The following is a 13,593-nucleotide window of genomic DNA, read 5'->3' on the forward strand; positions in this document are numbered from 1 at the left end:
AATATTTTTTGAAATTTCCTTTCCTTTCTCAGATTAATTTGATGCCATCAAATGACTGGTATGTTGTGTATAAGGAAATCTGAAATAGCCAAAGCTCTTAGGAGTGCATTTTGGAAGAGCATGACCCCAGATCCCTAGGACTGGAGAAAACAGCACAGATATTTAGTCTGATTCCTTTATTTTACAGATGCAGATGCTAATGTCAAGAGTTTAAGTGGCTTGCTTGAGGACACATCACCAGTTAGTGGCAGTTTCATTAGAATTATATTCTTTTAGGTCATTCATTGAAGTTTTGGAATTTTAAAAATTCTGCATTATTTTGAAATTTTATCTAAAGACACTCCCTTGAAGAATTAACACTCCAAAATAAATATGAAAACAGGATCAGATCTAATAGTTTAGGAACTGGGATCTGAGGGCCTAACTAGGAAGGAGGCATAGAAGGTCTGAGACTAAAGGGTATTGGAGTGGTTTTTGTGTGAAGTAGTGTTTGATGGAAGTGGTGTTTGAGCTACTTTTTGTATTTGCTGAGGAAATAATTTCATCTTTGATTATCCATGACACCAGTGGTATATTTAGATCTCTGTGTCTTCAAACATATATAAGTTAACAGAGGTAAGATACCAATGATTATATATTGATATATTGATAATGGTGATGATGATATAGTTACTTGAAGTTGGCAAATAACTTTTCATATATTATTTGATGCTTATAATAACCTGGAAAGATAGTTACTATTATCATCTACCTTTTATAGATGAAGAAACTGAGGAAGACAGAGTTTAGCAGCTAGCATCTGAATTAAAAAGTGAAGTTAGGCCTTCCAAACTCTATATGTAGCATTCTTATCAAATATACCACCTAGTTGTGTAGCTATATTCATTTCAGTACAATGGAGAGATTATGATTTTTTGTTATGTGATCTTCTACTTAAATAAGCATTTTTATATTTTAAGTAAATTATCTCTATACAATATATCAGAAAAATTCACCTCACTTGTCAAAATGAGTAAATTACACACCTCTTATTATTATACACTACTTGTCTCTTATCAAAACCATCCTTAAGAGATAGCACATATCTAACATCACCCTTTTAAAGAATCTAGTGTCTAATATCAACTGGACATGGTTGTAATATAAAGACAATTTGGAAATTATCATAATATAATTTGGAAAATATCATCATAATCTAACATTGCAAGATTTAACTTTATGCTTAGATTTAACAAAAGATACAGTAAAATAGGTATTCTAGATATTACTAACATTTACTACTTCTTATTCTAAGCACTGTTCTTACCTTAAAATCCATAAAGGGCACACACATTCCTGGTCTCAGTGATAGTATAGAATCCACTATTACCTCTTCTCCAAAATGGCAAAAGTCCAACCTTTCAGAGATTTCATATCATGGCTGTGCAAAAATTACATTTTTGCTCCCAAACAGTCCAAATATTTAACTTCTATAAATTAACATTCCACAGGTGGAAAAACAGACTTGAGGATGGAAGGGATAGACTCTAAGGAGCCAATCAAAATTTTGACCTGACCTGTGGTATATAGCCTCAGGAAAAGGAGCACTGATCATCTGAACTTGTTTGTGTGTGTGTGTGTGTGTGTGTGTGTGTGTGTGTGTGTGTCTATTTTTTTTATCCCTTGCACATCTCCCTCTCCTATGAATCACTGGAAGAACTGAGTTAGTGTATTGGTTCTGACACATGCCAATTGTTGAAAAATCGCTTAACCTTGTAAAAAATAATAAGAGAACTAATAAAAAATGTGAATGATGGTGGTCTGGTGGTACCAGGTCCTATACTGTGCCTTAAAACAGTAAATGTCAAACAATCTGGTAATGGCCAAGAAATAAAAGGGTGGATCAGTGGAATAGATTAGGGTCAAATGACATCAGCAATCTAGTGTTTGATAAGTCTAAAGATCCCAGCTTTGGGAGTAAGAATTCACTAATTGACAAAAAATGCTGGGAAAGTTGGAAAACAGTGTGGGAAAAATTAGGTATAGATGGATATCTCACACTCCATTCCAAAATAAAGTCAAAATGGGTATATTAATATATAAAAGGTGATTTTAAAATACATATATAAAGGTGACATTAAAATTAAATTGGGGAAAAATAGAATAGTTTACCTGTCCAATATATGGAGAAGGAAATAATTTATTACCAACAAGAGATAGAGAACATTACAAGATGTAAAATGAATAATTTTGATTATATTAAATTCAAAAGGTTTTGTACAAACAAAACCAATGCAAACAAGATCATAAGTGAAACAAGATCAATAAGTGAACCTAGAGGTCCTAGGTTCAAATCTGGCCTCAGATACTTCCCAGCTGTGTTACTCTGGGCAAGTCACTTGACCCCCATTGCCTACCCTTACCACTCTCCTGCCTCGGAGCCAATACACAGTATTGACTCCAAGACAGAAGGTAAAGGTTAAAAAAAAGAAATATATCGAATTTATCATTCTGCAGAGCAATTTGGAACTATGCCCAAAGGGCTATAAAACAATACATATCCTTTAATTTAGTAATACCACTAATAGGTCTTTATCTTGAGGAGATTTTAAAAAAATGTGTGTGGGAAGGACCTACTTGTACACAAATGTGTATAGCTACTCTTTTTGGGATGGCAAAGAATTGGAAATTGAAGGGATGTCCATCAATTGGGGAATGTGTGAACAAATTGTGCTCTATCAGTGATGGCAAACCTTTCAGAGATGGAGTGCCAACTTGCCCCACTCCCATACTATCCTAACCGAGTGCTGTGCCTGCCCCCCACAGGGACCTTGTGCCATGCCCTTCCCCTGTGCTGAATGCCAGGTGTGCCCTGCCTCTCCTTACCCCACACAGTGGAGGGAGAAAGCACTGGGTAGAGGGGCAGGTGTGTGTGTGTGTGTGTGTGTGTCTATTTTTTTTATCCCTTGCACATCTCCCTCTCCTATGAATCACTGGAGTCAGATTTGGAAGAACTGAGTTAGTGTATTGATTCTGACACATTGGGCTGCTGGGTAGAGGGGCAGGTGAAGTGAAGAATATCCTCAGGGAGTTTGGGGGGTGGGAAGAGTGATTCAAGCACTTAGCTCCCCTCAAACTCTGCCGCCCATGAGTTGCCTACCTTAACTCTTGTGCACTCCCATTGGGCTGCTGGGCAGAGGGGCAGGGGATGTGAAAAAATGTAGTCAAACATGATGGAGACAGGCAGGGGGCAGCTCTGCCTGAGTCCCTCTGCCTTTCTAGTAAGGAACTCTTGGGGTGGGGCAGAAGGGGAAGGGCGGCCTCATACCCACAGAGAGCTCTCTGCAAGCCAACTTTGGCATCTGTGCCGAAGGTTTGCCATCACATTGGTATATGATGGTGATGGAATACTATTGTGCTATAAGAAATGATGGACAAGATGATTTCAGTCAGAGCTAAAAAGACCTTCATGGACTGATGCAGAGTGAATCTCTGCAGAACACAGAATCAGGAAAACATTGCACATAGTAATAGCAATATTATGGAATGATCAACTGTGGTAGATTTAGCTATTATATGCAATATAATTTTGAGGGACTTATGACAAAGAATGCTATCCACCTTCAGAGAAAGAATCAATGCAGTCAGAATGCAGGTGAAAGCATGTGATTTTTAAAATTTTTCATTTGGGTTTATGTTTTAGGATTTTGGTTTTATAAGATTAATCACTTATAAAAATTAACAATATGGAAATATGTTTTGTATGATAATACACATATAATCCTGAGTGTATCACCTACCAGCATAGGGAGGGGAAGGGAAGGGAAGCAGTGATATAAGTTTGATCATATAACTTAGGAAAACTTGTGTGGAAGTTTGTTATTACATGCAATTATTAAAATAAATAAATAAATAAATAAATGAGCAGACAAACAAATAAATAAGTAAATAAATATATAAATAGTTTAACCTCTCTTGATCCATTTCCTCATTTGTAAAATGAAAAATAATACTATTATTATCTAACTTATGAGTTTATGTAAAAAATTATAAATGTTAAAATGATATACATATATAAGTTATTTATTTGAGTTCCAGGACATTAGTTAGTCATTATGATGGCTTTAAGGGGTTTTGGAGCAGAGCAGGGGTATAGTTATGAGAGCCTTGGCAAGAGAGCAACAAGTGGAGTTCTGATATAGGGTAGATATAAATTGGGTTGGAAAGATTTAGGGCAATCGATCTGCTGAAATTTATAATCAGAAGATGAACCTTTCCCTCACACACACACTGATTTTTTTTCTTTTGCCTCCTTTTTGAGGCATATTCATTTTTCTTTCAAATCACAACAAAAGGTGAAACACGGTTTCCCTTTTGTGTTGCCACTTCCTTAAATGCTCCTGTCTTATTCATGTTAATATAAGCTATTCCTGGTTACATTCAGTGTGATGACCACCAGCATTGCTTCTTTGGTGTTTAGTTTATGAAATTCTCATTGTCGAAGCAGAAATGTTTCCAAAAACATCTTACCACAAAATCCAGCAGTTACTATGTTGAAATATAGTGATTTATTTCCACTGTTGAGGTTTTCTCAAAGTCTGAGAAATGTTACTTGGCATCTATTGGGTGAGACTTTTAAATTTATATCCTAGTTGGGGAAACAAGCACAAAATGTCATGAGACTTCCATCATAAAAGGTCTGTCAGTGGTAGTGTTTGAAAAATATGTACCACTCTGTTTGTGTAGGTCTTGATAAATTCAAATAAATGGTTCCTCCTAACATATGAATATGTTCAATTCCACTTAATTTTCAAATAATTTATAAGAGATTAATTTCCTGTAGAATACCTGTGTATGTACACAAATAGAGTCACATATGTATGAGTGTTGAATACTGTAGAGAGAATGATGTTTGGAAGATATTTTTCTTGAATATTTTCAATGGAAATTTCTCAAATTATAATCCCAAAGACATGTGGTGAAAAATGCTATCCATTTCCCAAGAAAGAACAGATAGAGTCTGCATACAGATTGAAACAGACCATTTGATGTTATTTTCTTCATGTTTTTAAAAATGTCTTCTTCCACAACATGATGAATACAGAAATATGTTTTGTATGATAGCATATGTACAACCAATATAAAATTGCTTGCTTTCTCAGGTATGGGAAAGGGGAAGGAAGGAGGGAGAGAATATGGACCTGAAAATATTTGAAAACAAATGCCAACAATTGTTTTTAACATGAAATTAGGAAAAATAAAATGTTACCGAAGGAAAAAAAGAAATTTCCTCAATTTAGTAATCAAATAATTAATTTAATAAGATTAATCAATTCTGTGAGCAATTCTTTTTTTTATTCTCATAGTGTTAATGGTGATCAGCAGAGGGAATATAATGGGTGTTACCTAAAATGTGAGTTCTTTAAATCTCTTGTTGGATTTTGAGACATGAAGGTAAAATTTGTCATATTCTGTCTTCATCTGTGGAATGTAGAATTTAACAAGACAATTTGCACCATGTCCATTTCAATGATTACAAGTTCAGGACTGAAAATAAACTAAATTGCATTTCAAAAATTAAGCTGTTGGAAAAGAAATTTTAATGAAATGTAGAATTGGAATTCTATTTCTTTAGGCTTCTGTTTTCTTTTGTTGAGATTTGATTTGTTATTGGTGTGACACTAATGAGTGCTTGATGATGTGGTAAAAGTTTTACTGCTCAAGCTTTTAGTTGACTGGATTTTGGTAGAAGTTTACTGTTTAAACTCTTAGTTGACTGGATTTTTGTAAATTTTGCTAAAAATGAGTACTAATTGTCATGAAGAACTTTAAATTTCAAAGTGTTATTTATATGTATATTTCAGCATATATTTGAGCTACTGAAATTCTGTTTCGGTCATAGAGCCCAGTGCCTTCTTTGATATGGGTATGCCATACCACTATGTTAATGTCTCCCATTTACAACAGTTGATACCAAAATTCTCTAGAGATCTTTAAAGTGTCCTGGTATCATTTCTTCTCCTCCTCCTCCTCTTCTTCACTTTTACCTTCTGTCTTAGAATCACTATTGTTTATTGGTTCTGAGGCAGAAAAGTGGTACAGTCTAGGCAGTGGGGGTTAAGTGACTTGTCTAAGGTCACAGCTAGAAAGTATATGGAGAAATATTTGAACACAGGATCTCTTGTCTCTAGGCCTGGCTCTCAATCCACTAAGTAATCCACTAGGTGCTCCTATAATACCCTTTTTATGGTATTTCTCCAACCTGAACTCACATTTGAGGATTAGAACCCCAGAAAGCAGGCTCAGGTTCTATGGATAGTCCTGTATTTCTGCATTTCTAATACAATAGTTCATGAGCTTCCCCATCCCCCCCATATGCTTTCCATTATTAATCTTTGTAGTAGATTCATTACTTCTTTGTTAGGAAATGATATGACACAAACAATATTGAAAAAACATTCCCTCCTTAAACAATTGTGTAGTATAGTGGACATAGGGCTTTATCTGGTATCATGAAGACCTGAATTCAAATCCAGCCCCAAATGCTTATTAGTTGTATGATCCTAGACAATTTACTTAACTGCTATCTACCTCAGTTTTCTCCTCTATAAAAATATGGATAATTAAAATTCCTATTTCCAAGGGTTCTTTTTTTAGGATAAATGAGATAACACTTATAAAGCACTTTATATATTAAAGTGCTATATAAATGTAACACATACACATATATAATATGTATTATTATTACTATTAGTAATTATTATGTTAGGCAATAAACATTTATTAGGCATCTCCTAAGTGCCAGGCACTGTGCCAAGCACTGGATTGTTATTGCTGTATAGAAATCGATGTTATAGTTTTTGATCTGTTCTAGAGAACGATTTAGAACTATGCTCAAAGGGCTAAAAACTGTGCATACCATTTGGCCCAATTATACCACTATTAGGTTTATATACCAAATAGAACAAAGGAAAAGAACCTATTTGCACAAAAATTTTAAAATAGTCTTTTTTTTGTGGTGGCAAAGAATTGAAAAATAACGGGATGCCCATCATTTAAGGAATGACTAAACAAGTTATGATATATGATTGTGATAGAATACTATATGTCCTATAATAAATGATAAGAAGGAAGATTTCAGAAAAACTTGGGAAGACTTACATGAACTGACACAAAGTGAAGTGAGCAGAACCAAGTGAACATTGTACACTGTAGCAGCAATATTGTAGCAATGATCAAATGTAGAAGTCTTAGATACTCTGATTAATATAAGATACAAAGACAATTCCAAAGGATTTAGGATAAAAAATGGTATTCACCTCCAGACAGAGAACTGATGAACTCTGAGTTCAGATTGAAACATACTTTTTTATGTTTCTTGTTTCTTATATTTTTTGCAACCAGACTAATATAGAAATATGTTTTGCATGATTTCACATTAAAAAAAACTGCTATTATTGATGATAGTCTAGAGTAAATTCTTCCAAAAGTATACCCATTGTCCATGGGGAAAGCAAACTCATAGCATTCACATATGGTAAGGGTGTGGAAAAAGCAATTCAAACCTCCCAGAACTAGAGATCTAAAAGTTCTTTCTCTCTTTGCAGAGTTTAAATGCAACTCTTTTTGAGTGTTGCATTTGTGCAGGGCAGGTTACTTAGCTGAGTCCCCAGGGTATATTACTCTCCATAGTTCAAATCTCTTTTCTGCTGCCAGGAGTCATATTCTATTAAATTGCTTCATCTCTTGAATGTCTACTTCTGTGTATCCATGCCTTTCTGGAGTATGAAACCTATACCGCACACTGGATGAAATTTATCTTGGTGTTCAAGAATCCCTCCCCTTCAAAGCTATAGTGCTGCTAAGGGAAAATGAAGGTAGTTCTTTTTTAAGGTAGTTCTCATTTTAAAGTCTCTTCCAGCTGACATTTGCTAGGTTTACAAATTTAAAGCTTACAAAGTTGTATCTAAGTCAATTATAGCGTTCCCAACTTTACTCAGTTAGAGAGGCACTTATACCTCATGAAGGAATCACAAGATGTTATAATTTGTTAATAGATTAAAATATCATCATGTGACATTATATTGCGTGGCAGTCTCAAACGAGTGGAAGTGGGGGAATCAATCCCCTCCCATTCTGCTTGCAACTGTTACATTAATAGAAGCTTCATGTCTGAGAAGAGAATTGATAGTCTTTTCCCACTCCTTTAATGAACTTTACCCTCTCTACCTTCAGTTTTCAATTCTACTTTTTAGAAACAATGCTGAAAAACTAGGTCATCCAAAGAGGATGATCAGGTTGGTGAGGGAGTAGTCAAGACTGCAGTAAATAGGGATTGATTGAAAGAACCAAGAATATTTAGCTTGAAGGAGAGAAGTATTGAGCAGATGTGGTAGCTCTCTTTATTTAATCAAATGAATGCTCTATGGATTGAGAATTAGGACCCATAGATCAAAAATAGGAAAAATTAGTGTAAGTTGTGAAAAAAAGTAGATTTGGGTTTCATATAGGAATAATACTTCCTAATGAATATAAAATTTACTTCCTTAGAGTATTGTTTCTTTTTTCACTTTAAGATTGGATAACAAGTTCATGAAATGTTCAAAAGAATATTTCTTATTCATGTATGTTGTATTAGATCAACTAGTTAGAAGTCCCTTCTAGCTCTGAGTTTTCTTCTTCTTTCTACATAGCCTGGGCATTTGGTATATTTTAATTGTAGACATTGATTTACTCCCATAATGTCAGTGTTATGCTATAGAAATTGAAAAATTAGAGTCCAAGTCATTAGAGTCAATATTAGGCTCCATCAGAAAAACTGGGTGGCTCAGTGGATAAAGATCCAGGCTTAAAGATGGGAAGTCTTGGGTTAAAATCTGACCTCAGACACTTCCTAAGTGTGTGAGCCTGGATAAGTCACTTAACCCCAATTTCTGAGGCATTACCACTCTTCTGTCTTGGAACTAATACTTAATATTGATTCTAAGACAGAAAGTAGAGGTTTAAAAAATTATTAGGTGCTGTTGCTAACTTGTTATATGAATTTGGACAGTCCAACTAATTTGTTTGTACATAAGTTCATTCACCTGTCAGATAGTGTTGATAAATGCTAATACCAATTATTTCACAGGATTTTTGTGAAGATTAAAAAATTAAGGATATATATAATAATTGTACAAGCTCAAGGTATTACCTCAACAAAATCTTATCTGTGCTCCTCTATGAAATCTCTCTCTCTCTCTCTTTCTCTTTCTCTCTCTCTTTTTCTCTCTTCCCCCTCTGTCTCTTTGTGTATATTTAGTGCTAAGATGCTCAGTGGGTTAGTATTGCTCTTTTTAAAAAGAGATTTCATTTTCTCTAATTATATGTAAAAACAATTTTAACATTTGTTTTTTTTAAAAACATTTTTGTGTTCCCAATTTTTTCCTTCCATCCCCTCTTGCCACTCCCCATCCCCAACAGTAAGCAATTTCCTCTAAATTTTGCTGGTATAGTTATGTAAAATGGTTTTACACATTAGTCCTTTTATTGAGGAAAACTTAAACTAAAAAATGAAGAAAGTGAAATCTAGTATGTTTTAGTTTGAATTCAGATCCCATCAGTTCTTTCTCTGAATGTAAAAGGCACTTTTCATCATGAGTCCTTTGTGATTGTCTTGGATCATTGTTTTGTTGAGACTAGCTTAGTCAGTCACAGTTGTTCATTGTATAATATTTCTTTTACCATATACAATGTTCTCCTGGTTCTGCTCACTTCACTCTTCATCAGTTCATATAAGTCTTCCCAGGTCTTTCTGGAATCATCCTGTTCATTATTTCTTGCAGTGTAATAGTATTCCATCACAACCATATGCCTCCCACAATTTACCTGGCAATTTGCCCCAGTTGATGGACCCCGGGTCTCTTTCCCATTCTTTGCCACTATAGTATCATTCTTTTTACATTTTAATGACTAGTATTAGTTTATTAGTTAGAATTTGATAACCTCATCCCAGTTCTTTATTTCCATATTCATTTCTGTTATAAGCAATATATAAAGATGAAACAATACTATTTCTCTTGAACTGCTAAAACCCAAAAGCAAGCAAACAAAAACCCAATAACTTGAAATAGTTGAGTTAAAAGAATTATAGCAGTAGTGAATATTTATAATAGAATATCAGAATATTACATTTCATTAACAAAATATATTCACTAATGTTGCTTACCAGCATCATTATTTCTAAATTCTAAGAAAAGCATATTTATTTCTTTTCCCTCCCCAAATATGAAGGTAGTGTGTGTGTGTATGTGTGTGGGAATGCATAGGGAAATATTATCCATACACTGAATGATATAAATCTTCTCATTCTAATATAATTTGCTCCTTTCATATAAGATATAGAAGTAGTTGCATTTGGCATATATGTATAAGTCAAGGAAAGATATTTGTAAAGATATTTTGATACTTTCAGCTGACTCGATGGTTTTATATGTGTATTTCCTCTGCTTATAAAGGATATAATTTTCATATATCTTTCTTTTTTTATTTTTTTTTATTTTAAACCCTTAACTTCTGTGTATTAACTTATAGGTGGAAGAGTGGTAAGGGTAGGCAATGGGGGTCAAGTGACTTGCCCAGGGTCACACAGCTGGGAAGTGTCTGAGGCCGGATTTGAACCTAGGACCTCCCGTCTCTAGGCCTGACTCTCAATTCCGTATATCTTTCTAAGAAATTCTTGTCTATGTTTCCCTGTAAATCCTCTAGAAATGACTTATTCATCAGTTGTAGGGCTTCGTTGTCTTTTCTTAATTACCACTTGGACAATCCTCCGTGCCTTACATGCAGCTTCTGGAATACAAGGCATCATTGGTAACCTGCTATAAACTAGACCAGGCATTGTGGCAGATGCTGGGAGGTCCAGCTGCAGGGGACATCGAAGCTGGGGGATCATTTGAGTTCAGGAGTTCTGAGCTACAGTAGAATGAGCTAATCAGGTTACTTCACTGTTACCCAGGCTTGCAATCCAGGTGTCATCATCAACTCCTTATTCTTTCTCACCCAAAGCACCATATCCAATCAGTTGTTTCTCCTATCAAATCTTACCTGTTTCACTCATTCTTATTTTATATATGTATAGAATATATAATGTTATATATATATGCATATATATATACATGAATAGTATGCATTATATTATATATATGTATGTATATATGAAAATATAATATGTATGTAGAATATAATTGTGTGGGGGTCTTAGCGTCAGAATGTTTCTTGTATATGCCCCTGTCTCTCTTCTGACACTGCCACCACCTCAGCGCAGGCTCTTTTCCTCTGACCCCAAAATTATTGCAATAGCATGCTAGGTAATACACATGCCTCAAGCCTCTCATAACTCCAATCCATCCTTTACTCAGTTTTCAAATTGATCTTCCTAAACCATGTCATACACATGCCCGTCCCTATTCAATAAACTGCAGTGCCTCCCTGTTACCTCTAGGATTAAATATACCATCCTTCATAATCTACCTCCTTTCCACCTTTCCAATTTTCTTACACCTTACTCATACTTTATCTTTCAGTGACGCTGGCCTGTTGCTGTTCCTACACACAACAGACACTGTATCTTTCAACTCAGAGAGTTTTTAATTTCTGTCCCTCATGTCTGAAGCACTTTCCCTTCTTATCACCGATTCTGAATCTCCCTGGATTCTTTCACTTCTCAGCTCAAGTCCCACCTTCTGTAAAAAAAGCCTTTCTTAGGCTTTAATTTTACTGTCTTCCCTCAGAAAATACTCCCAAATTGTGAAGACCTTAATGTAAGGGACTATCAGATATGTTTTTCCCCTTTTTGTGTATCCCCAGTATGTAGTAGGACTGTATCTAGTACAAAGTAAGTGTTCACTAGATTCTAATTGAATTGATTTTGACTTGACTTTTCATAATTTTTTTCTTCTTCATATGCATAAAGAAGACCTGGTGTTTTAAAGTTAATAATTCTGACTCTTCATTGCAACATTGCCTTATACTGGCATCTACTCTCAGAAAATGGAAATAATGCTAAATTAAGAATTAGCCACATATTTCCCTCTTGATGAGAAATTGGGCAGGAAGAGAACTGGTTATTTGACAGAAAATTTGTCTTTGACTGGCTCTCCTTCCCTTGTCATTCATGTCTCTTTGGACTGGGCAAGAAGGTTTGGTGAGGATGAATATGAAGCAAAAGATAGACATATTGTAGAGGAACAGAACCCTGAGAGAATGGCAAGTTAAAATTGCTTCCCAACATCTGGAGAAGTACTATCAAAACAAATGCTTCTTTTAATCAGAATACCTAAGATAGTGTTTCAGAATCAGGTTCTTAAAGAAATATTTATTAAAAATAAATACTAATTTTTTTACTTCTCTCTAAATCAACCAAAACAAATGTGTGGCCTTGCAGTTACAGATCTTTTTTATATATGTGACTATCATACATATGTTTGGTTGCTGTAGGGCAAAATATGCTGGCAGGGGGTGGGAATGTCATGATTGAAAAATGATATAATGAAAAGAAATTAACTTCAAACTGTGCTAATGGTCAGACAAGTTATACAAATGAGTCAGGTCAAGCCTAAGTCTTTTTAGAAAATGACTCCATAGAAAAGTAATACTGGAAACTAGGAGAAAAGGCAAGTAGAGAAAAGGGTCAATGCTATTGAAACTAATGGCGCTACTCATCAAAACCCAGGCTTTACAAATTCAATTGTTCCCTATGGAGGATTTCTCTTATATGTAAGTGGGACAAAGATTTGATAGGAATGCTTGATGAAAACAAATGGAGCATGCCTGTCAAACCCCGGGTGCTAATGAATCTATTGGTCAGCCCCATTAGTTTCAGTGGACTTAAACTCCAGATATATTAAACTGTCATAAAGACATCTTGACTGACTGGTATGTTGATTATAATTTTTCAGCTTTATTTCTGAGAGAGAATTTAAAATAGGTTATCAGATACTCTAAACTTTATTCCCTTTTCAGTGTAGAAATCAACTGAATTTTGTGTTTTCTTCTGTATAAAAGAATGAAAATCTGAATTTTACTTTTTAAAAGGCACTAAATATTTCCTTTTTAAATCTCTGATAAGGAAACGTGATGCAATGTCTTCAAATTGCTCTCTCTCTCTCTCTCTCTCTGTCTCTCTCTCTCTCTGTCTCTCTCTCTCTCTCTCTCTCTCTCTCTCTCTCTCTCTCTGTGTGTGTGTGTGTGTGTGTGTGTGTGTGTGTCCTACATCTCTCTTCCTCTCTCTGGCCTCTGGCTTTTACTGTCTTTGGCTCTGGCTCTCTCTCTCTCTCTCTCTCTCTCTCTCTCCCTTTCTCTGTCTTTCTCTGTCTCTCTGTATTTCTGTCTCTGTCTCTCTGTCTCTGACTGTCTCTGACTCTGTCTCTATCTCTCTATGTCTCTGTTTCGTTTTGTCTCTATCTCTGTCTCCTGTCTACCTGTCTTTCTTTCAGCCTGGTGGGGGAAAAGAAAATTAAAGTCATATAAAATTTTACCCTTAAAAACAAAGTCAAGGTCAGAAGTTTGGATTTCAGTATTTGAGACAGCATAGACTAAGTAAACTATGTGTGGATTATCCATACTAATTTTTAT

General features: G+C 35.0%; 1 protein-coding gene across 6 annotated transcripts in view; it reads left to right on the forward strand.

Annotated features, from left to right (window-relative positions):
• NOL4 (nucleolar protein 4) overlaps window positions 1–13,593 on the forward strand; it is a 436,338-nt gene that overhangs the window by 105,748 nt on the left and 316,997 nt on the right. For 2 of the 6 annotated variants that reach the window (XM_044658025.1, XM_044658028.1), the window contains exon 4: window positions 1,454–1,474. The exons of the other annotated variants lie outside the window; for them this stretch is intronic. In XM_044658025.1, the coding sequence (XP_044513960.1) occupies window positions 1,454–1,474 (21 nt within the window). The remainder of the gene's footprint in view (window positions 1–1,453; window positions 1,475–13,593) is intronic. 6 annotated transcript variants of the gene reach the window in all.

Source organism: Gracilinanus agilis, chromosome 1 (assembly GCF_016433145.1).
Source record: "Gracilinanus agilis isolate LMUSP501 chromosome 1, AgileGrace, whole genome shotgun sequence".
NCBI classification, from domain to species: domain Eukaryota; kingdom Metazoa; phylum Chordata; class Mammalia; order Didelphimorphia; family Didelphidae; genus Gracilinanus; species Gracilinanus agilis.